The 26,121-nt window shown below is 49.5% G+C and overlaps 1 protein-coding gene across 2 annotated transcripts in view; it reads right to left on the bottom strand.

Moving 5' to 3' along the window:
• Nucleotides 1-26,121, bottom strand: part of Pole (DNA polymerase epsilon, catalytic subunit) — a 46,517-nt gene that overhangs the window by 16,660 nt on the left and 3,736 nt on the right. The window contains exons 3-32 of one of the 2 annotated variants that reach the window (XM_027952016.2): nucleotides 25,665-25,745; nucleotides 25,245-25,289; nucleotides 25,026-25,118; nucleotides 24,586-24,740; nucleotides 22,781-22,922; nucleotides 22,583-22,663; nucleotides 21,839-21,946; nucleotides 21,475-21,585; nucleotides 21,137-21,222; nucleotides 20,805-20,924; nucleotides 19,425-19,557; nucleotides 19,082-19,195; nucleotides 18,599-18,811; nucleotides 18,225-18,332; nucleotides 17,942-18,070; nucleotides 17,769-17,871; nucleotides 17,536-17,682; nucleotides 17,088-17,233; nucleotides 14,251-14,399; nucleotides 12,960-13,052; nucleotides 12,618-12,762; nucleotides 10,908-11,065; nucleotides 10,353-10,548; nucleotides 8,363-8,577; nucleotides 7,509-7,611; nucleotides 7,007-7,087; nucleotides 6,798-6,920; nucleotides 806-1,018; nucleotides 410-619; nucleotides 29-172 (exon numbers count right to left, since the gene is read on the bottom strand). In XM_027952016.2, the coding sequence (XP_027807817.2) occupies nucleotides 29-172; nucleotides 410-619; nucleotides 806-1,018; nucleotides 6,798-6,920; nucleotides 7,007-7,087; nucleotides 7,509-7,611; nucleotides 8,363-8,577; nucleotides 10,353-10,548; nucleotides 10,908-11,065; nucleotides 12,618-12,762; nucleotides 12,960-13,052; nucleotides 14,251-14,399; nucleotides 17,088-17,233; nucleotides 17,536-17,682; nucleotides 17,769-17,871; nucleotides 17,942-18,070; nucleotides 18,225-18,332; nucleotides 18,599-18,811; nucleotides 19,082-19,195; nucleotides 19,425-19,557; nucleotides 20,805-20,924; nucleotides 21,137-21,222; nucleotides 21,475-21,585; nucleotides 21,839-21,946; nucleotides 22,583-22,663; nucleotides 22,781-22,922; nucleotides 24,586-24,740; nucleotides 25,026-25,118; nucleotides 25,245-25,289; nucleotides 25,665-25,745 (3,945 nt within the window). The remainder of the gene's footprint in view (nucleotides 1-28; nucleotides 173-409; nucleotides 620-805; nucleotides 1,019-6,797; nucleotides 6,921-7,006; nucleotides 7,088-7,508; nucleotides 7,612-8,362; nucleotides 8,578-10,352; nucleotides 10,549-10,907; nucleotides 11,066-12,617; nucleotides 12,763-12,959; nucleotides 13,053-14,250; nucleotides 14,400-17,087; nucleotides 17,234-17,535; nucleotides 17,683-17,768; nucleotides 17,872-17,941; nucleotides 18,071-18,224; nucleotides 18,333-18,598; nucleotides 18,812-19,081; nucleotides 19,196-19,424; nucleotides 19,558-20,804; nucleotides 20,925-21,136; nucleotides 21,223-21,474; nucleotides 21,586-21,838; nucleotides 21,947-22,582; nucleotides 22,664-22,780; nucleotides 22,923-24,585; nucleotides 24,741-25,025; nucleotides 25,119-25,244; nucleotides 25,290-25,664; nucleotides 25,746-26,121) is intronic. The other variant, XM_071615840.1, reaches the window with a different exon arrangement.

Here is a 26,121-nt window from a genome sequence, read left to right as displayed (position 1 = left end):
TGTGACAACAACAGCAGCAGCCCCCTACCTTCCGACAGGAAGGCCCCTCCTCTGCTTTGGCCACTCGCTGGTTCACATAGAACACGCGGGGGATGCTCAGCTTGATAGAGTGCAAGTCACTACCAATGATGGCCCACAGCCTGAACAGGCCAGCCTGGCTGGTCTGGCTGATCTGAAAGGAAATGACAACGCGTAGCATGTGACAGAACACATGGACACCTGTGAACAAGCCACTCGGAGTTGCTCAGGACCCCTGCAACAGGTAGGAAAGTTGAAAGTCTGTCTTATTCATTTGGACCCCAGGGATGGCCCGGCACTCCCTGGACCCATGAATAGTGCTGCTGGTTCAGGGGTGTCCTGCCTCCCTGATAAAAAGTCCACACCTGCCCGCTTGGGTCAAGGCCCACACCTGTACAATCTGCCAGGGAAGGTCTAGAATGCTACGTGCAGTTCTTCTCAAGAAGCTCCCCAGCCCTGTGGCAGGCCCGTCTCGGATGGCCCCATGCCTTGGCAAATCCTCTGCCGACTCCAGACGCTGCTTCTTCCTGCGGGCCAGGCGCTGTCGGGCCTGTAGCTGCCACTTCTTCTTGTGGAACCGGAGCCAGACCAGCCATTCTTCCTGGGACAGATGGCAACACAACCAACAGGCACATTGTGAGGTAGAACCATCCCCCCTTGACAGCTTTTAAGCTCTGCAGCTTCCATGTGCTCTGGGATGACTAGGCATCATCACACCCAACTTCCCCAGGGGCCAGGACCTGCCTTGGGGTCCCTGAACGGCCCTCCAGTCACCCCAGCTTCTCACCTGGGTGGTGCCAAGTGTAGGAGGTTGCCCCAAGATCTCCCGCCAGGGCACCGTCAGCGTGAGTTCCTGAGACTCCTCTTGGCTCTCCCAGAGGACTCGCTTCCTCTTGGTGGCTACAGGGATTGCTGGATGGGGTGGCTTTATGAGGCCAAAGTCCTCCATGTCGGGAGCACCTGGCCTGGGGCTGTCTTCTAGGCCCTGAGCCATCACGATCTGGAAAGACCCAAACTGCCTTAACTTTCAGGAGCTTGTTCCTGTAAACTCTACCACTTGAACCTAATATGTTACCTAAAACGGGATAGAGACTTATGACCCAATTTAACTTAAAAAAATTTTTTTAGTTGTATATACCTTCATTTAATTTATTTACTTATATAAATAAAAATATATAATATGGTGCTGAGGATCAAACCCAGTGTTTGATCCTCAGCACATGCTGAGCAAGAGCTGTACCACTGAGCACAACCCCAGCTCTGATTTAACCTTTAATAGCAAAGAGGGCAAATAGAAAAGTTTAGAAAACAATGTCATTCAAGTACCACCAGTGATTGCTAGAGGATGCTCCTTTTAAATAAGACAAATGATTGCAAACAATAGCTAACGCGCCCCTTCTTCCGCCTACCATGCTGCTCTCAGGAGCAGCCTCATTCCCCACGTTTTTACTTATTCTGCTTGACCATAAACAACAAGCAGCACAGCTGTTTTACTTCAGGCAAACAGCAATATGTGGTGTACCCCCTACTGACTGTGGCGTGGACCAGGTGTCTGGGATGGGCACCTGCTGGTGCACGCGCAGGTCCTTTAATCTTAACTGCAGCAGGATATCTGTCACAGGGAAAACCAGCCTTCTGTTGCTTTCCAGATAAAGAAGAGCTAGCTCCCACTTCCTCAGAACCACAAGCTGTGACTAGTGCGCACCTCTGCATGTGCTGCCTGTACCTCACATACCAACAAGCTCCCATCTGCCGGTCCTGACACTTCACATGACCGTCATCACTCAGGGTGGCTGCCATTGGGACACGTCATACTGTGGGGTCTGGCGACTTCTGGCACCTATGCAGGCAGCCTTGCAGTGGCTCAGTGATGCCCACCGCCTGGCATTCATACCTGTGAGTCCCTCCCTGAGTGTGGTGATGCAGTGGACTGCTTTCAGTGAACAGATTACAACACAGTGGTGGGTTCCCTGAAACCAGCTATAGAATGCTGTGACTTCCACTTGTCCACACTGACTGGTTCTTACCCATGGCTCGCTCTGAAGATGCCCACTGCCATGCTGTGAGCTGTCCTGCAGAGTGCCCCTAAAGTGCTCCTGGCACAGCCAGCAAGGAGCCAGGTCCAGCCCCTACCCCAGGAGGGAGCCTGGAGGCAGCTCCTCCCCAGTCGGGCCTTCAAGTGAAACAACAGCCCAGCTGTGGACCCCGAGCTGAACACTCAGCCATGCTGTGCAGACTCCTGACCCTTCGAGAGTGACCTGCACCATGTGGTATTCAAGCTGCTATGTTTTGGGGGACATATGTTGTGTTGCAACGTTTAACTAAATATGTTTATGAACCATTTCTAACTTTGGTGTATTCCAACTATCTTCAAATTATGATTTGTCTCTTCAATTTTATGGCGACTTGTGTGCTATAAAAGTGTGCATTATGCTGAGGCTGGGGCTCAGTGGTACAGCACTTGCCTGGCACGTGTGAGGCACTGGGTTTGATCCTCAGCACCACATAAAAATAATTCCCACCTTTTCTCAGTACTGCGGAATCAACCCAGGGCCTCACACATACAGAGCAAGTGTTCTTCCACTGAGCCACATCCCACCTCCACCCAATTCTTATTACCCAGTTCAGTACCCAGTCATTCTGCTGTTCTTTTTTAGACCAGAGTATTTAGACTCACATTAATGAATCAGTCTTTCCCTATGCTGTGTTTCTTGTGTGCTTTAAGAAGCCCTTCCCATCCCAGCATGGGGAAGGCACTCTCTTGTATTTGTTCCTAGAGATTTCAATTGAAATCTTTATTCTTGGGGCTGAGATGTGGCTTGGTGGTGCCTACCTAGGAAGCATGGGGCCCTGGGTTCAATCACAGCACTGCAAAAGAAAACAATAAAAGAAAGAAGTCTTCATTCTGTTTGGAATTATTTTCATATTTGGAGATATGGTAACTTAATATAAATAGCCATTTTCCCCAGCACCTTAGCTGACCAGTGGTCCCTTCTCTCCCTAGAACTTGTCATGGCACATCTGTGATATGCCAACGGCCCCTGGCACAAGGATCTTCTTCTTCTTCTTTTTTTTTTTTTTGGTGCTGGGTATTGAAACCAGGGACTTGTGCATGCAAGGCGATCCTCTACCAACTGAGCTATATCTCCAGCCCCATAAGGATCTTCTTTCAGGCTCCTAGTTAGCTCTACTTTCTAGCCTTTACAGATACAGCAAGGCACAATGAAAGATCTGTATCCTTCGGGCTGGGGATGTGGCTTAAGTGGTAATGCGCTCGCCTAGTGTGTGTGAGGCCCTGGGTTTGATTCTCGGCACCACATAAAAATAAAGATATTGTGTCCACCTAAAACTGAAAAATAAATATTTTAAAAAAAAGATCTGTATCCTTCAAAATTGCTCTGGTTGTCTGAGTGCAGTGGTGCATGCCTGTAATCCCAGAGGCTTAGGAGGCTAAGGCAGGAGGATTGCAAGTTTGAGACCATCCTCAGCAACTTAGTAAGAAGCACTCCTGGGTTCAGACCCCAGTGATTGGAAAAAAAAAAAAAAGAAAGAAAAAGAAAAGCTCTGGTTATTTATTTTTTCTTAAAGTGTGGAATATTCAAGCTTAAATTTTTTTTAGTTGTAGATGGACAAGATCTTTATTTATTCATTTATTTTTATGTGGTGTTAAGGATCCAACCCAGTGCCTCACCCGTGTGAGGCAAGTGCTCTACCACTAAGATCCAGCCTCAGTTATTTTGATCTTTACTCTTCACATGGATTTCAGGATTAATCTATCAAGTTGTAGCCCCAAAACTCTGTAGATGATTTTACTGGAATCACAGTGAATTTTATGGATTAATTTGGGGCAAACTGCTTCTAATATTGAGTCCTTCCACACAAGAAGATGGTTCTTAGGTGACTTTTTACATATTTAAATAAAGTCACATTTTTTTCAATGAAAACCTTACATATATTTGTTACCAAGAATTTATTTGCTATTATTATAAATGGTACCTTTTGAAAAGTATTTTCTAATGTTTCCAGTGTAAAAGCTACAGATTTTTTTAATTTATTTTTTTTTTTATGTGGTGCTGAGGATCGAACCCAGGGCCTTGCACATGCTAGGCAAGCGCTCTACTGCTGAGCCATAACCGCAGCCTCAAAGCTAGATTTTTATATATTATCTTGTATCTGTGTTGCTCAAATGTGTTACTCTTGTCCTATTAAATGTAAAAATAACATCTAGGCTTCCTTATATTTTGTGTTACCAGATCATATTATCTGCAAACAGTGAGTTTGTTTCCCTCTTTTTGTATTTTTGGCACTGGGGATTGAACCCTGGGGTTCTCTACCACTGAGCTACATGCCCAGCTCTTTTTGAGACAGGGTCTTAAGTTGCTTAGCTGGCCTCAAACCTGCGATCCTCTTGCCTCAGCCTCCTGAGTGGCTGCTATTATAGGTGTGTGCCACCATGCCCAGCTTTTCTTTCAATACCTAAAGTTTAATTTTTCTTGTCTAATTATGCCAGCAAAGACCTCCAAACAGTCTTGAAAAGCAGCATGCTAACACATACCACTCTCATCCCTTCCTTCAAGCTTCCAGTGTTTTGCCACAAAGCAGAGGTCTGCAGCCAGGGCCAAGATGTGCTCTATCAGAGAGAAACACCTCATCTAACCCGACTTCGACTGCTGAAAGCTTTATCCTGAACCAACATTAAAGTCTATCAAATGTTTTTTCTGCATCTCTTTGAGATGATCCTCTGAGTTTTCTTTCTTAATGATGAATTAAATGGACTCTCCCAGGAATAATTCAATTAGCAGCTTACTAAAACACTTGCGCCTCCTGGCGTGAATCCTACTTGGTCAATCATTCTTGTTCTTGTGCTACCCCATTGACTTTTGCTAATATTCTTGCATCTGTTGTCTATTTTAACTAAAAATGGCCTAAGACTTCCTATCTCACATTGTTATTGGTTCCGTCACCAACTAATAAGCACTACCAATGGTCACTAAGCACAGAATGTTGAGTAAAATTCCTCTGAAGACCTGTGTGGGTTTGGTGTTGGCTCCTTTTCACCTGTGGTTGAGTTCTCCTTCAATGGTTCAAATTCTGTTCAGGTTTCCTCATTTCTTCCAGGGCTGTTTTTCACAAATCTTCTATGGTGCTGTCCATTCCATTTATTTTCCAGTTTAGCACAGAATGGGAATTTTTTCATTTTTCCAGGCTTTATTGGTAATTACTCTGGTTTTCATTAATTGCTCATGTCTGGAGCCAGTCTGTGCTCAGGAGAGGCTCCGGCTGTCTCTTCATTTCTGCCCTTGCCATAGGGTTTCTTTCTACTTCCTGTGTGTCTGTTGCTCTGACTCTGTCAGATAAAACCTGAATCTATGTCTACTGTTCTTCCTAACACATGTGTGTAGACATGCAAATGTGCATACACTGTCTGCACACTACCAATCTCAATAGTGTATTTCCACTCAGTTCTGAGTATTGTCTAATTTCCTTTGTGACTTCTTTGATCCATGAATTACTTATAAGCCTTGTTTCTTAACTTCCAAACATGGTCTGTATTGAAATTATTTGGAACCTGTTACAACTTACTTTGTAGTATATATAGGGTTGTTATTTTGTGTTCTTGCAAAGAATGTGCTTCTCTACTTATTTTTATTAGTTATTGATGGACCTTTATTCATTTATTTGTTTTATATGTGGTGCTGAGAATCGAACCCAGTGCCTCACACATGTTAGGCAAGCGTGCTACCACTAAGCCACAACCCAGCCCCCCCAGCCCCCACTTATTGAGTGTAAGATTTTGTTTGTTGGCTGGGGTTGTGGCTCAAAGGGAGAGTATTTGCTTCGCACATGCAAGGCCTTGGTTTGATTCTCAGCACCACATAAAACAAAATAAATAAAACTAAAAAAAAAAAAAAAGATTTTGTTTGTTTACTACAAGTAGCTAATTACTAAATCTAGTTAAGTATATCATTCCAACTTTATGTGTTTTTACTAATTTCTGGTCTGCTTAATATGTCAGTTGAGAGAGTTAAAATTTCCCGAATTGCCAATTTTTCTTATAATCGGGTAAAATTTTACATTACTGAATTTGAGGCTACATTATTAGAATTTCATGTTCCCAATGAATTAAAACTTCCAGGATTATTCAATAACTCTCCTATGTCTGCTAATATTCTTGGGCTTAGACATTATTTGTCTGCATTAATATAGTGATGTTGGCTTTCTTTTGGTTAATATTTACCTGGTGCATTTACTTCTTCTGTACCCTCATTTCTTAGGTACAGCTCTTACAAATGAGACATGTGAAGTCTTTAAAATCCAGTCCACCCGAGAATCTGGATTTTTAAAAAATCAGGTGAGGGACTGTGTTGCTCTGGTTTATAGTTCACTTTAATTTTTCAGCACTTGAAAATATTTCTTCACTGTTGTGAATTTAGCTAACATTTCCACTGTATTATCTCCACTGTTTCCAAGTGTGTCTACAGGAAAGAATGTGTGTCTACAGTAGCAAAACTGAGGCTACATGGTGCAGTGATCTGCTCACGCTCCCAGGTCTCATTCATATACCTCAATGTTTAAGCTTAAGATAGCTCTTTACCCTTACCTGATGACTCACAATCTGTTTCCAATTACAATAGTTAACACCGGAGGGCATTAAAGAACAAAGTACCAAGATGTACATTTTTAGGGGGGAAAAAAAAAGCACCTTAAAGATGGTACCGAGTACTGTGGATGGTAGCTCCAGTACCTTGACACCTCTGTCTCCTGGCTGAGTCTGTTACCTGTCTCTTTCCCTCAAGGACAAACAGCTCACTGATCTTCTTCTGCTTGTAGATGTCACTCTTCTCCAGCAGCTTCTTGTGCAGCCAGTCTGGGTGTCTGACGCGTGGCACTGGGTTCTTCACCTGCACAAGGATATCGAGCATGGATCGATGTGTCAGCTCCCTGGGTTCCCAGCTGCCTGGCTGGGTCCACTGGCTCTCGCCCTCACCTGCTGCAGAGCCGCGGGGATGGTGATGATCTTCTGGATGGCACTCCCCAGGCGCTCGATGTAGTAGTCCCAGTCCAGAATCTGCATAAGCAGGCAGCAGAGAGAAATGGCAGCAGGGGAACTCTGTGTTCAGTCTCAACCCACGCAGAGCACTGTGCTAAATGTTTTGTGTCCTACTTAATCCCCTAGAATTCCAGGTGCCTGCTTCAGAGGAGGAAACTTGGTAGACAGCTGAATGAGCTTACAAGCCAGTAGGTGGCTGAGCCAGTACACTTAGCTTTAGTCTATCCAAAAGAACAGCCGAAGGGCCTCCCAGCATTTTGCTTTTCCATTTGTGCCCTAAAATACTCTATTTCCTCACTTCTTACACATAAGAAAGAAGGCAGCCAGGAATGAAGACTCCAGACAAGACAGGAGATATGATCCAAGGCAGGCATATTTTGCTCTATTCTCACTAGCTTTCCTCTAAAATTTTTAAGAGTAGAAAAAAACTGGTACTCACTGTCCGAATATCAAAGTCTTGAAGGGATGAGCTCTTAAGCCATTTCCGAAGAAAGTGCTTCCTCACTGTGGGCTCTGCTTGGAAAATGGCAAGTGGGATGGCCCTGGGTGAGGAAGAAAGCAAAGAGACTCACAATGAGACTCACCCAGATCCACTATAACTGTAATTAAATGTACATGGAAGTGTTTATAAGAGCTTATAACCTACATTTTAAAGAATGTTATGCTGTACAGACTGCATCTCATGTATGTTGATAATGTTCATAACTAGATGATGTTCCATTGTATTAAAAGACAGCTTTAACGTGCACTCCCCACCACTGGCTATTCTCAAGGCTTCCCATGGAGCCATCCCAGCTCTTGAAGTCCTGGTAGAAATTCAACCAGGAGCACACCAGGGACAAGCCCTTTATTCTGTGTGTCATCCACAGGCAGTCACAGCTTCCTCCTGTTTCCTTCGGGTCATCCCCACATGGTTCCAGCCTCTGTGCACACTGAAGTTTCCCGGTGGGAGAGGCATCTTTTGCAACTGCCCTTGAAGTGGTTCTAGAAGCCAGAGGGCATCTTTTTGTCAGCACAGGGAACTGAGTGACACAGGGAAGGGAGCTCAACCCAGACCTTGCCTGGTGACAGGACAATTGCATATGACCCTCCAAGACACCCTGACTCTAAGCCCTTGACAGAAAGGAGTTGACTCCCCAAACTCAGGTTCTCCAGGCTCAAACCCCCAGGGTCTCACCAGGACCCCAGCAAGGCTTACTTCTTTCAACACCAACCAGCACATGTTCTTGCTGAGGAAGCTCCACCATCCATGCCGTTTTGCATAGCCAGTCCCTCCCTGGAGGGTGCCCCTACCTCTCAGTGACAGGAGAGCCCTCAGGCTTGCGGGAGATGATGTAACGGCAGCTCAGCCCAGCATCCTTGACCATCTGGTCTCCCAGGAACTCAGCCAGGCGCTTTGCTGTGCTGATAGATGTGGACTTCTGCTCCCCATAATCTTCTAGCTTCCGAGACATCGAGCGGTTCTCAGATATCAACTCGAACAGCTCAGAATCGGGCATGTTAGCTGCCTAGAAAAAAAGGCAACGGGTGAAACCCTAGTGGAGAGGCCGAGGTCAGGCCTGAGCTCACTAGGGCTTTGATCCCACAGGACCAGCAGTGTCCCCACCCGAGGAGATAAAGGCAGGCTCTGTATTTTGAAAGGCTTTCCTATTACTGCTCATTTTATTTATTTAAAAATTTATCTTTTTTAAAAAATATTTTTTAGTTGTTGATGGACATTTGTTTATTAATTTATACATGGTGCTGAGAATTGAACCCAATGCCTCACACATGCTAGGCAAGCGCTCTACCACTGAGCTCTAGCCCCAGCCCTACTGCTCATTTTAATATCTAAACAAAAAGAGCACAAGACTTGAGTTTTTATTTTATTAAGTTGCATGAGAAATGTGTATTGGTGAGCAGCACTAAAAGTGCAGAGTAGAGGAAGGAGTTGAAGGAGGGAAGAACTGGAGGAAGGAGAGCCACTGGGACTAGCAGGGGACTCTGCCTTCTGGCCTGATGAGGCACCAATGGTGCTAGTGCAGTCCCAGCTTTCATTTGTGTGTATATGTGGTGCTGGGGATTGAACCCAGGGCCACATGTGCGCTGGCAAGTGCTCCACCACTGAGCACTGAGCCACCCCTTTGTATTTTGAGACAGGGCCTAACTTGCTGAGACTGGCCTTGAACTTATAATCTTTCTGCCTCAGCCTCCCGAGCAGATGGGATTACAGGTCTGTGCCACCATGCCTGGCTGATGCAGCTGTTTCTTGGCACACTTGTTCCCCTACTGCCATCTGTAAGATCTGCTCAGCTCCTAAAAGCCAGAAACATGTTCCAGAACATTTCAACATTCCTTTTACCAAGAAAGACTACTGTTAAAAACAGAGCAAAGGAGGAAAGGCAGAGCCACATGCACACAGCAGCAGTGGTGGTAGCAGAGCTCTGACTGACGGCAGCTGACAGACAGCAGTGACCATCTCAGGAGGGCGGATTCGAGTTGCCAGGTGGCACGCAGCTTGTACATACAGAGTACACAGCAGCACAGGGGTAACCCAATGTTCTGAGGAATATCTGTCACTGTAATTCATTTTGTATTTCTTTTATTACAGTGCAGGGAGTAAGTTATAAAAGTTATAGTCAGGGGCTAGAGTTGCAGTTCAGTGGTAGAGTACTCGCCTAGCACGTGTGAGGTCCTGGGTTTGATCCTCAGCACCACATAAAAATAAATAAAATAAAGGTATTGTGTCCAACTACTACTACTAAAAAAAAAAAAAAAAGTTATGGTCAGGTATAGTGGTGCATATCTGCAATCTCAGAGACTTGGAAGGCTGAGGCAGGAGGCTTGCAAGTTTGAGGCCAATCTCAGCAACTTAGCAGGACCTTGTCTCAAAATAAACAATAAAAGGGGGCTGGGGGTGTATGTAGCTCAGTAGCAAAGCTGGGTTCAATCCCCAGTACAAAACCCCTGGGTTCAATCCCCAGTACAAAAATAAAGACAAGACAAAATTAAACCAAACCAAAACAAACTGGACTTTACGTGTGCTTGTGTAGAGCCTACAGAGACTTTAAAAATCAGAGAAGTCCATGTGATCATTGGTAAATTTTCCCCCTATTTGATCATGTCAACTTAAAAATGCTTCCTTTAGAGTTGTCGCTGGACAGAGAAGCCAAGGGGGAATTCTGGGACACCAGTGCTAAGGGTCAGCCATGTCCATCTGCTCTCCAGGAGCCCAGGCACAAGGTCCCTTTCCTGCAAGAGAGGGTTGGTCCACTGACTCGGTGGTGAGGGAGGCGGCTCTGACCTTGCTGTATAGCACGTCCAGCCAGTAGTCGGCCACCTTGGCGACGGAGCCATACACTTCCTCCAGGGTGCTGCCCTTGAGGAAGGCCTCGAACACAGAGGACTGGAAGATTTTAATCAGCTGCAGCTCCCCACGGCGTTTGACCTCGAAGCCCTTCAGCTCAGCCAGGGAACCATCTTCATTAAATACAGCATATCTGAAAAAAGAAGGGCCCTACAGCAAAGCCTCGGTGGGGCACTGGCTGCTTCTGTCTCGCCTCTGCAGTCTTCAGCCCGCTCTCGCCCCCCATCGCCAGTGGCAGCCAATGGCACTCCACCCACAAAGGGTTCTCAACTCCAGAACAACTCAAGGGCCTACCCTACAGAACCAGAGGAGGGCAGTGTGAGGACCATTGCCGCACTGGGGTTCCGCTTCTCTCAAGTCAAGCCAGGGAGAAAACCCAACCAACACCCAGGCCTGTGCACCCTTGTTCTGGGCCTGAGTTCCAGATGGGTCGTGGAGCCCAATCCACCTCAACGCATCTCCTCCAGAGCACAGTGGCTGTGAGGGCCCTACCTCTTCTTCAGTTTCTTCCCCTCTTCTTTGGAGGCTGGAAGGATCATGGCAAGGTAGGGCCCGTCAACTTCAAAAAAGATGCTGTTCTCTGAGCGGGTAACGTAGGTGAGTGAGGAGGGCTCTGCCAACTCCTGGTACTGGTCGTTGGTAAAGCCTTCCTGAGAAACAAGTGAGAAGGGATAACTTCACTCACAAAGGCCCAGACCTGGAAGCCATCTGCTGTCCCTTAAGGTGTGGACAGGTCAGCAAACTGAGGTTGTTCCATACAGTGGTCACAACCTGGCAGCGAAAAGGAAGGGTGCCCTGAGACACACAATAGCCTGCTGATTCTCCAGTGCACTCTGCCCAGTCCAAGTTCTAGGCTGTTGTTTCCACATAGGACCTTCCAGGAAAAACACCATGGTTGCCGGGGTTTCAGGTGGGCGGGGGCTCTGTGGAGAACTGCCTGACTCTAGGGAGAACACAGCCAAGGCTGGATGGTCTCATACCAGGAATAAGTACTCCAAAAACAAAAGCCAAAAACCACAAAGAGGGCATGCCCGAGAGCACATGGCAGAGGTGAGGGAGCCGCAGGCCAACAGGGGGATCTGATAACCAACACGCATGGGTCAGATAGCACCATAACCTCACATGACAACACCCACCACCCTGCTGATGCAAATAAATAAGCCAACAGATAAACAAGGGAATAAATGGGAGAAGGCTGACAGCTCCTACAGAATTTCAGTTAATGTAAGTGGAAGAAATGGGGAAAGCCCACCATAGGAAACCCACATGGAGACAAGGGAGATCCGGGTTAGCATGCTGAAGCTTACAGAGCAACAGGGTACTGGCAAAGTCTCTAATTCTCTCCTCTATAACCCTCCTTAACCACTGTGGTGGCTCCAAATTTGCCCAGGTTCTGTGCTCCTCCAGGAAGGGGACTGACCCTTTCTTTGGGTGTCATTACTAAGAATGGCACATGCAGCAGAGAGAAGGAACCTCAGAGTAGAGAGGTATGGCAGATGCAGACAGCACCTATTTCTGGTGACCCACACAATGTCCCTAAAACGTTGACCCAACACAACCAGGACTCAACAGTGGGGTGTTAGTTCTGTGGTGGTCCTCCCAGAGAGCCCTAATAATCTCAGCTTCATAACAAGGAACAAAAGACAGCCCTGGATCAAGCTCAGGCAACAAAACGGCTGGCTAGGAGTCCAAGGCATAGCCCCAGGCTGGAGGGGATACAGTATGGGCTCGGGACAGAGGAAGGGCAGAAGCAAGAGAAGCAGGAGATCCCAGTGAAGTCTGGTTTAGTTACAGGGTGCACCAATAGGTGTTCCTTCATCTTGAATGACTGTGCTGTGGCTTATGTAGATGTTAATGCAGGGAAAGCAGGTTAGAGTGTACATGGAATTCTTTGTACTACTTTTTTAGTTTTCTGTAAGTTTAAATTAAAAAAAAAAAAAAAAAAAGATCTAAAATAGTGTGGGTACTGTGCTGCAGGAGAAAGAACTCACTTGGTGACTTCTGCAGACTGACCACAGACCCTAAGGCCAGAAAAGACTTGAGGAGGTGAGGAAGTGTGTTTGTATCAGGAGGATGAGCAGGTGAGCTGAGGGTCTTGCAAAGAACCAGGGAAATCACCCTCCCTGAGGGCTGCCCGTGTCCATGCTGGGGCCAGGCCATCAGTCAGGATGAGATGTCCCTCCTGTTGCAACCCAAACTCACCTTGACCATGATGTTCAACATGGCCCCAGGGTAAGAGATGGTCACCTTGGGTTTCTTTGCATTGGTAGTCTTGATGACAAAATTTTCTGGGAAGCTATTGGGCAGGACGCACCATATTCCATCTGTGTCCAGTTCCAAGGGCCTCCTTTAGGGACAGAGAGGACTAAGGCCTCACGGATACGAGATGGTGGTCCCATATACTAGAGAACCAAGTGTCAGATCCCGCAAACACAATGACAGCAAACCCAGCCATCTTCCCAGTGAGAGATCTTCTAGTTATCAATCCTCCCAAGGCCCCTACCCTGCTGTGTGAGCCCTGGCTGAGGACCTAAGCCCACTCACCCGATCTGTTCTATCAGTTCTCGGGCCTGGGTGATGATGTTGGCCCCCGTAAAGCAGACAATGCCAGCCATCTCCATGGAGTACCAGCGTGCCCTGGGGAAGACAGTTGGCCTGCAATGGATGGGCTGAGGGAGTCCCGCCACAGGGACTGGGGGAGGGAAGGTAGGACCCCCGGAGGGACAATGGCAGCAGCCACACAAGCTTGAAACAGGACAAAACCAAGGTAGGATTTGGCTCTGCCCCAAGGACACTTCTGTCCCTACTTCAGGAAGCAAAGTGTGGCTCAGCAAAGTTCTGGAAGGGTGCAGTGTACAGCCTTGGCACCAGCTCAGTTTGGCAGGATGCAGTCCCTTCCTAGACCCAGCTAATGCCCTCTATACTCCCCCTCCACCTCTGGCCTCTAAGAGGACTTCAAGCGCTTGCCTGGGAGATGGCCCTCAGCCTTAAGCTAGCCCACCACACTACCTGCTTGGGCCAGTCCTCCACCTCGTGTCTCAGTCTCTCCACCCCCTCTGCCCCAGTGGCATTAAACATGTCACTCCCTCCAAAAGCAACAACAAGTAAATATATCCTTCCCTCAAAATTGATGACAGGGGCCAGACTCCCACCTTTATCCAGAGCTGCAGACAGCACCTATTTCTGGTGACCCACACAATGTCCCTAAAACGTTGACCCAACACAACCAGGACTCAACAGTGGGGTGTTAGTTCTGTGGTGGTCCTCCCAGAGAGCCCTAATAATCTCAGCTTCATAACAAGGAACAACAGACAGCCCTGGATCAAGCTCAGGCAACCACACCCCCGATCAAGAGGCCTGTCTTGCCTGCTGTTCCTGAGGCCCTGACCATTCCTGTCTAAGAAACATAGCTCAGGCCTCACTGCCCACCATCACCTGAACCTGCTTCCTACTCCCCCTGGAAACAGTGTCCACTGTGGCTTTAAGATCCTGGCCCCTCAGCCAGCTCCATGGCCATTGTTGGTCCATGCCTTGTCCACCCTTCAATGCATTGGCGCTGTTTGGCAAGCACCCAGGCCCTTTCCATACTCCCAGGGGATGACACCAAGTGGCACAGTATGCTGAAATCAATGAGGTGCCATTGTAGTCCACAGTGTTCAGACCAGGGGTCCAGCAGCCTGTATCTCCTCCAGCCAGCACAGCCCAACTCTCTGTGGCCTCCCAGGCCCACCCTGAGTCCACGTCTCCAGAAATCAACGAGCTATCCCCCCATCTCTCCGGACATTAGGACACTCTGCCCATGTACTTGTCCCTGAGCACCCGATGCAGCCCATACCCCTTGCGCATGACGTAGCCGTAGAAGGAGTTGAGAATGCACTTGTGAGCCAGCTGCAGCGAGTCATACAGGACCTCCATGTTCCTGCAGCGCTTCACCTCGGCTGCATCACCCGCCTCCATGGCTGCAGAGAGCTTCTTTTTCCACACCTGCAACATGCAAGCCGTGAGTGCTGCCTAGTTTTCCCATTTCACAAGGTCAACAGCCCAGAATTTATATCGCCTTCCATCCATCCCATGCCCCAAGAGTGTCTGAGCAGACCCACTCAAAAACTGCCGAGGTTACAACCCATGGGCCTTCTCCTCCTTCACCACGACACTTCCGCTGTGACCAAGACATCTAACAAGGTGGACACTTGCCAAAATCCACATTCAACTTCGCCCAGCCATCTCCAGCACATCCCTACTATGTGGACCATCGGGAGGCAAATGTTCCAAGCACCAGGGAACACAGCACATTCTCCCCCATGGGACCAGACTTGGAGCAAACACCCGCTACAGCAATGATCCACCAGCACACCTTAGACCTGAGGTCATTGCAACCCCTAGCAGAACCACATGAAAATGAGCTGATGACCACTGATGGGTCTCTTTGGGGCTCCCAGGCCAAGTCCCGCTGCCCCTTGCTCAGCGTGTTTGACAAGTGAGTTACAGTGTACAATCATAAAAACAGGAACCCGTGCCAGGCAGACAGCCGGCACAACCGCTACAGCCACCCCGCCGTGACAGTGCTTAGGTCCCTGACTGCTCATAAGATACGGCAAGCGTTGGCCAATAGATGCTGCAAAGCCAAGCAAGGAGCATGCAGTGTTCCCAATGATGTCTGGTACTGAGAGACAACCAAATGCATTTATCAAAACCACACAACTCTACAAAAGAGGGTGAGCACACTCTGTCAGAGGTGCTGCGGTGGGTTCAGGTGATGGCAGATCCAGCTCACTTTCACCAATGCCCGCTGGCCCTCCTACCACGCTGTACCACAGAGACATTACAGCCACAGCCCAACACACAGCACCCTCCTGGTCCCAGCAGACCCCTGCTCCCCCGTCGAGATGTTCCAGGAACTTAATAAAGTCTTAGGCAATCGAGACTCCACAGAGTTTACATGAGACCAAAAGTCTTTGGATCACACATGCTGGGCCAGGGGTATAAGGCCCCCAGTGCCAGGCGACGGGGCTGGAGCCAGGGCCCAGTGGGATAGGAGGATGCTCATATGGGCAGGTCATGCCTTCTATCCCTCCCAATGTGAGTCCAGGAGGCGGAGCTGCTATGGTGGAAGGAGAGGGCTGAGCTGGGAGGTCATGGCTCAGTGGAGTCTTGGCTAGCCCTGCTGTGGGGTGTCTGAGGCCTGGGCCTGTCTGGCCGGCTTTGTGTCTTGTGACTAGAAGTCAGGTGTGCCTGCTTCTAGTCAGGGTGAAGGAAACAGCTCAGTGGATTCTGGTAAAAGCTATCGATACAGAAATGCAGAGAAGGGCTGGGGTTGTGGCTCGAGGTAGAGCACTTGCCTAGCATGCATGACACCAAATAAAAATAAAATAAAGATATCCACTTATAAATAAATATGAGGAAAACAATAAGATATTTACGAGTGCCTATTATATGCCAGGAATCCCGTTAGATTCTGAAGAAGCCAGGTAAAGTCACTTCACTTTCAGGGCCTATCTGATGAGGGAGGAAAGACAGATGAACAAGTACCCGCATCACTAAAATAAAGTGAGGGGGAAGGGCAGTTCCTTAAAAAGTTAAGCTCAGAATTACCATAAGCTCCAGCAATTCTACTGCCAGGTATCTATCCAAAAGAATTTTAAAAAAATTTTAAAGCAGGAATCTGAAGAGATATTTGTATTTCCACATCCATAGGATGATGCATAATAGCCAAAAGGTGGAGGTAACCACGACCCATCAGTGGACAAAGGCAAGACAACACATGCTGAATTCTGTTCACAATGGAACACTTGAAGGAATGCCAGGGACAAGTGCTGCACGCTGCACTAAGTCAAGGAACCAGCTGAAGACACACACCGCAGGGTTCTCCTGCGTAAGGCACCGAGCTTGCCTTCAGACAGGCAGTAGCCGACAGGGCTGGGCTGGGGCTGGACACAGGGCTCAGTCTTGGAAGGGGTAAGAGCTCTGCAGAAGCAGGGGGCTGACGGTGCAAAACAGCAGGCAGTGTGTGCACCACTGAGCAGCACCTGAGCCTTCAGTTCCACACATACCCACATCACCACCATCAAGAGTTAAAGGTGATGGTAATAAAGTGAGGATGAGCGCCACCCACACACTGGTGGTGCTGAAATGATGGGACACGCAGCAAGGGCCTTCCAGGTCTAGCAGCGAGGGGAAGCCTCCCAGCAGAAATCACTCGATGTGGTGCGACACAAAACTACAGCTTCCCATTACAACGGAGGCACTGTTACATATCATCCTTGTTCTCATGGGATGAGCCCTAGTTTCCCTACCAGAGGTCAGCCAAGCAAAGCGCCATGCAGCTGCTCCACTCACCTCCCCAGTAGTGGGAGAACAGCCAAAAACCTGCAAGCCAACTGGTGCCAGCGAGACTCTCAGAAGAGCTGGCCTAGCCGGAGTCTGCAGGCTGCTGCTCTAAATTCTAAATAATTAGCTGAGAAACGATTGTTCAGAATCCTTCTGGGGTCCCAGGCCAGGGTGGATGAAGGGCTGCGTGTTCTTCACCCACAGACACTGTGCATGTTGTGCAGATGCGTCTGCCAGCTCAGGGGATCCACACCAGCACCTGCACACTGAGGACCATGAATGTCCACACGGGCCCAAGCAAAGGCCCCAGGAAGCCAAGCTTGGCTCTTCCTCAGCAATGCCCACCTTGTGCAGCCCTTTGAACTCGTAGCGCCTGTCTCGGAAGGCGCGCACCGTGTCCACGTAGAAGGAGTTCTCCCGCTGGCAGATGGTGGTGAGGCGCTCCTCCACCTTGGTGACATGGAGCTTCTTGTAGGCTTTCCGGCAGTAATCTAAGCATCATGGAGAGTGATGGGGGCAGGCATGTGAGACTTCCAGACGCGAAAAAGCGAACTGAGACACAGGGATGCCCAGGAGCCCCGTTTTCTACATTAACATGAAGGAACAGAAAACCCACTGGTTTATGAACCACTGGTTTATCACAGCAAAAAAGAACAGGCTCTGGGTACAAAAGAAACCAAGACCACAGAAAAAACACCATGTACAGTGACCTGAGAGCTCTGCTGCCCACAGGCTGCCACATGCTGGCCAGAGCATAGCTAGTGTGCAAAGCTGCAGCCTCCTGGGCACTCACCTGCCAGCCTCCGCTTCTCGTATTTGGCCTGCTCCTCCCGGGACAGCTCGTGAAAGGCCCGCACCGGCCCCTCAGGAAACAAGGGGGGGAACTTTTCTGACTCCAGCTGGTGCTGGATTCGATGGTATTCACTGCGACTGGCTGGCACTGGGAAGAAGACGGGAGGAGTTCCAACAAGACCAGAATGTGGGTCCCGCCCACCATGCTAAGCAACCTCCGGGGCCCACACTCACTGAACTCGCCCCTCCACTGCCAGGCCATCTTCCTCTGGCAGTTTGCTCCAGGCTTGTTGAAGTCACATGCAGCACAGGTGGCCTCGTCTACCATGGCAGAGGGCTGCAGGAGACAGAAAGCATTAAGGTCTGCGGAGACAGCTCTAGTTCTAATGTGGGAATCGAGGGCTCACCTGCAGGCGGTTTGTCAGGATGATATTGGGGTACATGGCCCCCACATCCAGGTGGTAGATAAGGGGACATTCGATTCGGTTGGGAACATCTTTCAGAGAGATGAGCTTGGTCTTTATCTGATCACACACCTGCAGAGAAAGGGAAATGAAGGGATGCTGGTGTCCAAGGTGAAACTGGACAAAAAAGCAGAGTGACCACAACAGACAACACTTAGGGCCCAGATGCTTAAGCACTGATGGAAGGGCAGAGCCAGACACAGAACACCCCACTCTGGACAGCTACCTCTTGAAAGTTGATGGCTTGCTCCACAGGCACCTTCTCCTCTTCCTCAAGGGCATGGCGCATGGTCTTCTCCACCCGCTGCAGCAGGAAGTCAAACGCAGCAGGATTCTAGAGCAAGGAATATGAGAGAACCCGGGTCACAGGGACAATGCACCTTACCTATGCCACAGGTGTGACATGCAACCAAACACAGAGCCCCACTGTGCACCATGCACATGGCAGGAAGTGCGGCAAGAATGCTCCCAAAGCACACCATGTGAGGCCTGCCCTGGCAGAGAGCTGGGCCAGAGGAACCACCGGCAAGAGGGGCCAACTCGGGAGAGCAGGGAGAAGGGACTCCGCTTTAGCTGTGGCTTCCCAGGCAGGAGGCACACCATCTTAAACCGGCAGGGGATGTCACTGCGGAAGACGCCCGACTCCAGTGCCTCCACGTGGCCCCCCACATAGGTCTCAGCATCCAACACGTGGCCATCGTCTGTCAGCTTGTTGAACTCCTGCTCTTGCTTGTTGGGGAAGATGATGTTGGCGTGGAAGGCCTGCACCATCAGCAAGGCCTCACACAGTGTGCCCGAGCCCTTCCGCAGCACCTGCAGGAGATACCATGTCCAGCTGTGTACCCCTAGAGCCTGCCAAAGGCTCTGCAGCCCAGGGAAAGTCCAGGACCCACAGAAAGACCTCAGAAAGTGACTGCCACAGGAAAAAAGAGAAGGCCTCCACGATTATTCCACATGGAGCCCCAGGTGTGGCCTCACACACCAAAATCCTGCTGCTGCCTTCCCCCACAGCCTGGTAAGACCAGCTCATTTGGGAGGCACCAGTGCATTCAGAAGACGTCAGGGAAGTAGAGGGACACTGACCTCATCAGGCTCCATGGGGATAATGGTGCACAGGGCAAATATGAAGGGATGGACATACTTCATGTACAGGTAGTAAGTGGCAACAGCATCCGACACAGAGTATGTGGCCAGAGTCTGTGGAGGGAGCAACAGAGGGCAGGGCCATCACAACTCAAAGGCCAAGGAAAGGTAGCAGGCTTAGCAGGCAAAGCTTAGAACAGTCGCCTCCCAGAGGAAGAGTACCCCACTGGGCCAAATGCAGCCAGCGTAGACAGCCAGCACCATGGCCCGGGGATGTGGCTTCTCTGGTGGGAACAGGGGTGACCTCACAGCTGCAAGGAGAGCTGGGACATGGCTCATGTACCTGGGGCTGCTCGGTGGCCATCCGGCACATGTCCTCAGGATCTAATTCCACAGGGTCGTAGCCAAGCTTAGCCTTGGCGGCTGCCTTCAGGTTATGACTGCCCACGGGAAGGTAGCTGTCCCTTTTTACCCACCTGGGAAGAGGAAAATAGATGCCAAATACAATTCTGTGAACATAAGAGTACATCTAAGCCTGACGCTAAGACCCCACAGTGCAGGCCCCTCAAAACCCTCCACCTGGAGCTAACCTCACAAAATACAAAACAGAAGGCAATGCAGGGCTTCCCTGGGGCCCCTGACCTCACATCCCACCCTCAGCAAAGTACTCAGCCTTTCAATAGAGAAGTGAAAAGGCAAGTTGGCAAGAATCCTCAGGCCACTCCCCAGACCTCCCCTCTGCCACCTCCAGCCTTGTTCTCCAAACCATATGGGGTGTTTCTTCCTTCTCTTACAAGATCCCCAAGCATGAAATAGGACCATCCCTGCCCCACACTGGGAACGCAGCTCCACCTCCTCCCCACCCCCCCGCCAGCCTGCAGGCTCACACCAACACCTTCTCTGGGAACAGCACTGTTTCCACCTCTTGTGGCCTCTGTGCCAGGTGTCGTCCCCTCCCTCCGTGCAAACTCTCTTATTTCTCATCTTGAGTTCATTGACTATCAGGGCTTTTACCAAGACCTACATGCCAGACTCCTAATCCAGGACAAAAGCCCTAACCAACCCTAGGCTCCATGTCACCAAGGTCAACAGTCTCCAGGATTCTCCAGGTGGGAGGGGCTTTCAGACTAGTACAAGGATAACAGCAGAAATACCTTTCATCTGTAATTGCTCTCTGCCCTCATCCCAGGCTTGACTGACAGCAGACTGCCAGGCACCCACCCCCCACTGAGGCCCACATCTGCAGTAGCAGATGGAGCTCTGCCTCTCTTTACCCCTGCCACACTGTGAACCAGCTCCGCCTCCTGGCCTTCCCCCACCCCGAGTGCGGCACCTAACATGAAGCATACACAATGGCTGAGAAGGACACACCTCCCCACCAGCACAGAAGCCACCTCTCTAGCCGACACCTCCTCCAAGCAGACATGCTGGGGGCCAACTGACCCAGCGTTCTCATGCCACCCTGGGCCTGGCTGCTGCACAGCCACACTGAGCCACACTGCCAGCACTTCCTTCTGGTCTGACTTCCCCACAGGCCCACGTTCAGTGTGTTGCTGACTAAATGGAGCATCAGCAATGTCAGACTGCGCGTGCGAGGGCTCCGCAGAGCTGCAACAGTGGTGCCCTCAGGTGACCGGTGGCCCTACAGAGGCCACTCTCCTCCAAGTCTGCAGACCTCATCCACCAGGCTGGTGAGAAGCGGCCAGCCGTGCATGGGCTCTACCTGAGGCAGTCCATGTGGATGCACTGTGGTGCCTTGTACTCCCCCTGGCTATCCTTCTGGAAGCCGATCTCCTGGTACATGCTCAGGCCGTGGGCCGCTGCTCTGGCCTCCATGAACGGCCTAGGTACAGGACAGAGGAGCAACAGGAAGAGGTGAGTCTCTAGTCCTCCTTCCTCTGTTTCTCCTCAGGCACAGGGAAGATTGCTCCCAGGAGACTCCAGAGTAAACCAGGAACTCTTCACAGAAGTTCTTCTCCATCAGGCCGAGTTCCTACTACTCTCTCCTCCTCCCCAACACTTATCAGTTACCCATAAATGGGACGTTAGGCTCACCAGTCAAAAAAGTCCCCGTTGTAAGTGACCATGATGGTGGGTTTAGTCTCCTGGATATGCTCAAACCATCGCTGGATCAGATGGACCTGAGTTCGACAAAGCAGAGAGGTCAGAGCACTGCTTTTATCTGCTTCCATTAACTTCCAAACACCTCCCCACAGTCCAGCACTGGGCCCACACCACCCCAGTCTTGACCATGGATAAGGACTGGCCCTGAAAAGGAAGCTGGCATCCCCGCCCTGATTCCAGGAATGCCCGAGGCTTCATAAGGATCAGCACAAAGATTCATGTCTTATCCCCAAATACAGGGCAGTCTCCTCCATGTGAGGGCTCTTTACCTCATCAGGTTCATTGAAGACACAGAAGGGCCCTTCATATTCTGGTTTGGGGGTGAACTCAAAATCTTCAATATCTTCAGAAACGATCTCCCTGTTGGTGATGAGGTAGCCCTGGCCAAGTTCACAGCAGGCAGCAGGAGTCAGAGACAGCAAGGCTAAGACATCTCCAGCACTGCCCGCAGCCTCATCACGCGGGCTCCACAGCAAGCTCCCAAGAAGAGAGCCACGTACCCAGGTCTCCACCAGGAGGGAGGGCTGTGCACATCTCTGGACTCTACCCCCTCACTCACTCAGCAACTCCCAACCGCAGGTGATCACACACAGTCCCGCCAGGGAGCTTACCTCCCAAAAGCCATCTGCTCACCTGGCCATCAATCATGTAAGAAATCATCATAATCTGGTCTGTTTCAGCATCAGGAAATTTGAGGGGCAGTTTGGTGGTCTCAATGTCAAATGCCAACACCACAGGGTCCTGGAGGGAGAAAATGCAGCATGAAGTCAGCAACAAAGTCAGACAAGATCTGGACATCCACCACCAGCCTGCTCCACCTCTGCTTGCTCCAGGAAAGAGCTAAAGGCTGCTAGAGAGCCAAGAGGCTCACCACGGTGCGCAACTGAAGTACACAGGTAAGGCTGGAGCTGCGGTGAGGTTGGTACACACTACCCAAGCTCCATGCTCTTTAAAACCACTGCCCCAACGTGACCTTCAGGGCAACCCTGCCGAGCGACCATGGCAAGGCTGACCTCTTCTTTTTGGATTTGAGAAAACTGAACACTAAGACTTCCCCAAACCAGCAAGCGAGGCCTGAACCAAAGTCTTCCTGTCATAACCCATTTGTCCTCAGTGACTTCACTGTTAGCTACCCAGAATCACCGTCTTCCCCCTGAGGTCCAAACCCAGTCTAGCTCTACATCCATGCCAGACCATGAAGTTATACTCTCCGGTCAGACGCTGATAGGAAGAATTCTCACTCCATGATACTGTTTAGAAAACATTTGAGGAAAAAGCAAGCAAACCTATGAATCAAATTCACCTTTTAGCATTGAATCTATCCCTTCAGAAAACAAGGTGAAGTTTCAGGTCTGAGGAAATCCAAGCAGTACTTACAGGTCGCTCAACAAGGTCATCCCGGCGGGTAATGTCCACTGGAAAAGCATTTCCCCGATATCTGATGTTGTACCAATGAGCCTGCAGAGTGCACAGGGAATTCATGGGGCCCTGCATCCTGAGAAGTCTACCTCTCCACAGACTTATCCCTAACACCAGGAGGAACCTCACTCAAGAAGCAGCCTGCCAGACTCTCACCACATGGATCTTAAGGTCGATGGAGAGGCGGATGTGGTAGGGGACGTCATACTCGCGCATGTCCACTATGTTATCCAGCTGGTCAGCTACTTTCTTAGAGGTTTCCTCTTCATCAGTAATTACACTGCCCCCTTGCAGAACGCTAGGAAATAAGCAGAGAGAGCCACTAACTCAATTACACCCTGATAGGGGCTGGAGGAGGTGAAGACCAGAGTCCACACCTAGCTAGCACAAAGGGTAAACTGAGATGATTGCAATGACTAGAGAAGTCCCTTGAGCAGTAGCCTTGGGAATCAACTTCCTGTGCAACTGGCCATATGAAAAATTCAGTTCAGTACACACTTGAGGTGTGTGCATTTTACATAAGCTACATTCAAGTGCTACAGATCAGGAGAGCACCCAAGTTTGGCCAGACCCTACCACGTCCTCTCTGCTACTGTGGAGGTTGCACCACGCAGGGCTGAGATCAGACCCCGAATTCACAGACCTACATATGGTCTCCACTGTGTAGATAGACGTGGCCCACCCTTACAGAGGGGTTGCTTCCTCATTGTGAAAATGAGGAAGACTACAACCAGCCCACCCCACAGGGGAGTGGTAAGTACCACATGAGGTAATAATTGTGCAGCCCTTGGCTCATTACACAGTAACGTGATAGTAAATGTTAACTTTGTTTGACAGCTGATCTTCTATCCAAGCCAGAGATCTGACACTAGAACGTTTGCTTAACTATTAGCCCACTAAGCTCAAATACTGAATGGACTAATAAGAGAAAAAATGAACCTCAGAGGCTGGGTGCCATGGCGCATGACTGTAATCCCAGCGACTTGGGAGGCTGAGGCAGGAGGACCACAGGCTCAAGGCCAGCCTCGGCAACTTAGTGAAACCCTATCTCAAAATAAATACCAAAAGGGGCTGGGGATGTAGTTCTCTGACAAAGCATCCTGGGGTTCAATACCCAGTACAAAAAAAAAAAAAAAGCATCTGAGAGATGGCTGAGGCCTCTAATTACACTTGCAATATTCTGAAAAGTAATTTGTGGCATCACTGGGAAGGGGAGGTGAGGGGATGGACTGCAGAAGTGTTCAGAGGGCCAAACTGAATTTTATCAGAGGGTACAATCAGTTCTAAAGACACCTAAACTTAACTACCCAATGTATTCTCTCCTTAAACTCTTACTTCCTTGTTGACATCTAAACATACGATGAACAGCATTTGGTATTCTTTAGTTAAAATCTCTGTGTAAAACCTAAGGATCTCTGGGGAAGACATGTTCTACAAATCTCAGCACTCAATACAAGCTATGGATGGGCTGTGTCAAGGTGCTAGATAAGGGGCCTCTCCAAATGTCCAGTGTTAAAGCAACTCAACTGTAGAGCCACAAGCCCACCCCTCTTATAAGAACAGAGAGCCATACCTGGGTGCAGCTGCACATGCCTGTGCTCCCAGGTACTCAGGAGGTTGGGGAAGGAGGATCACAAATATGAGGCCAGCTTGGGCAACTTAGCAAGACCTCGACTCAAATAAAAAGCAAAAAGGGTTGGAAATGCAGTTCAGAGCACTAGAACATGAGGTCCCTGGGTTCTATACCCAGCATTAACAGTGGGGGGGAGACAGCTAAGATGTAAAAAAATGACATGGGAAGCTGTGGCTTGTTTAACTAAAACAGAGCGCCTCTCAGTGCTCAAGAGTTTCTACATTGAGCAGAGCTTGGCAGTGAGGTGACTACTGAGAAATCCCCATCTTGGTCCATCTTGTCACCCTGGACCTGCTGGTGCTCTCCAGGTAAACTTCCTCTTGTTTACCTGGAGAGCATGGCTGTGTATGCATCACTGGCACGGTCCTGCTCCCGATTCTTCTTCACAGCAGGGGAGATTTCTTTCCTCACTTTGACAAGGTCCTCCACAGTGTGGAAGGACAGCTTGATGTAATTTCGCTTCAAACCCACCAAGTGATTTGGCTATAAAGTGAAGAGACCACCTTGTGAGTTCAAGAGAAACAAGACATCATTGCTGAGTGGATGGGGGTAAAGCAGCACAGATGCACACACGAATCAGACTGGGTGCAAAGCACCCGTCCCCGCCGTGGGGTACCAGCCTCCTGGAGAGCATTCGGAACAGCCCCATCCTCCATCCTCTGCCCTACACAAAACCCAATGACGACCTGCCTTTCTACTTTTTCAGTCTTGCCTGATACTGACTGGACCCAGCCTCTCTGTCCCTGGAAGGGTCTGGGTGGTACTCACCAAGTCCAGGTCCTCTTTGGGGACAGTCTCTACTTTTGCAATTTTACCCTGAAACTTCTTGGAGAGAAAAGATGAAACTTCTCGTTCACAGCCCTAAATCAGGATCCGAATGAAAGGACTTTCCATCAGTAAGGTCTGTTTCTTCCTTATCTGTTTCCCAGCTCTGAAGCCAACCACAGGAAGGCGCATTGTCTGACCTGACTCCAAGAACAGACTTACCTTTCTGGTTGCAATGTAGAAATACGGCTTATAAGGTAAGGCCACCTGCAGGAGTCACCAATCCACCCAAAGGCAATGAGCAAGAAAAAAGGGAGACAAAGTGAAGCAACCTGAATTCAAGGCATCAGAACTTTGACAACCCTTAGGAGGGAGAGCATATAGGAAATTCAGATCTGCATGTGTCTCAGGGGCAAGAACCTAAGAAATACAACACTGTCACTTCCTGAGCTAACTTCTCCCTGGACATCTTAATTGTGACTGAAGTGGCTCCCAGTGACCATGTTCCTGACAGGCTGTAGGCAGCTGCACCCTAGAAGCCTCCCATTCCTTCCCCAATAGCTGCAGCACTAAATAAACACTGTCATTTTGGACAACGGCTCCTCACAGGTGGGTTTTGGTTTCTTGGGGACAGAAGCTTACCTTAAATCTGCTTCCATCATCTTGAATAAAGTAGTAATCCACTGCACTGACTAAGCGTCTATCTTCATCTAAGACCTCAGTCTGCAAAAGAACCAGGTCAACATGGGCAGATTATCCTCTGCACAGCCTAAAGCCCTTCTGGGAAAGCAGAACAAATCATCATACCCAGCTCTTTATTCTACCCTGCAAAACCACCACCAAGCTGGTTCATAAGCACTGCATCATAGCAGCTCCCAAATGGGGATCTCTCTGAGTCTCTTCTTCATTGTTCTTAAAAGCTTCATTCCCATGGCAGACAGGGTGCCCCTGCTTTATTCTTCTCAGGGGCCTCTCAAAGCCCGTGATGATGTTGGGAGCAGAGAAGGCGGGCCAGGAACCAGTTCTCCCGCCTGTGTCAGACACAACAGACAGGCCCCCAGAGCTGCCCACTCTTTGGGCAAGGGTCACACTACATGAA

Source organism: Marmota flaviventris, chromosome 1, assembly GCF_047511675.1.
Source record: "Marmota flaviventris isolate mMarFla1 chromosome 1, mMarFla1.hap1, whole genome shotgun sequence".
NCBI lineage: Eukaryota > Metazoa > Chordata > Mammalia > Rodentia > Sciuridae > Marmota > Marmota flaviventris.
The sequence above is the reverse complement of the archived record's forward strand: the minus strand, read 5'-3'. Positions and strand labels throughout refer to the sequence as shown.